Source organism: Penaeus monodon, chromosome 33 (assembly GCF_015228065.2).
Source record: "Penaeus monodon isolate SGIC_2016 chromosome 33, NSTDA_Pmon_1, whole genome shotgun sequence".
NCBI classification, from domain to species: Eukaryota; Metazoa; Arthropoda; class Malacostraca; order Decapoda; family Penaeidae; genus Penaeus; species Penaeus monodon.
This window is the reverse complement of record NC_051418.1, coordinates 26,357,714-26,358,126: the sequence shown is the minus strand read 5'-3', so window position 1 is coordinate 26,358,126 and position 413 is coordinate 26,357,714. Positions and strand designations below refer to the sequence as shown.

The 413-nt window shown below is 30.5% G+C and overlaps 1 protein-coding gene across 1 annotated transcript in view; it reads right to left on the bottom strand.

The window, feature by feature from the left end:
- Nucleotides 1–413, bottom strand: part of LOC119594193 (peroxisomal carnitine O-octanoyltransferase-like) — a gene marked incomplete at its 5' end in the record, with an annotated part of 4,436 nt that overhangs the window by 3,316 nt on the left and 707 nt on the right. The window contains 1 exon segment of the mRNA XM_037943261.1: nucleotides 128–229. Within this exon segment, the coding sequence (XP_037799189.1) occupies nucleotides 128–229 (102 nt within the window).

Genomic DNA, 413 nt, shown 5'->3' with positions numbered 1-413 from the left:
AGACATATTCACAATAGAAATGACTAGTATTACAAGTAACTTTTACATAACATAAGAAAATTAATGAGCTTGGATTTTCAATGGCTACTATATGACATGTACGAACATTAAATAGTAATTTTCTTACATCATTGTTTGTAGCACCAAAGCCATTTCTTGTCATGATAGCCGTCAGACTTTTGTCAGCCCAGCGATTTGTTGTGTCTCCACACAGTGCCTCCCAGCATAGCTGTTGAAATTTAATTCCATATATAATACTGATTCATTAGATTTTAATAACAAGATATTCTATAATATATTGCGATAACATATTCTGATTTACTTATAGCATCTTTTACTTATAAATAAGAAAGTTACAATCTGTAATTTCCATGCTTTACTAAAATGACTTTAGTTCCTGTGAGCCATCTTCT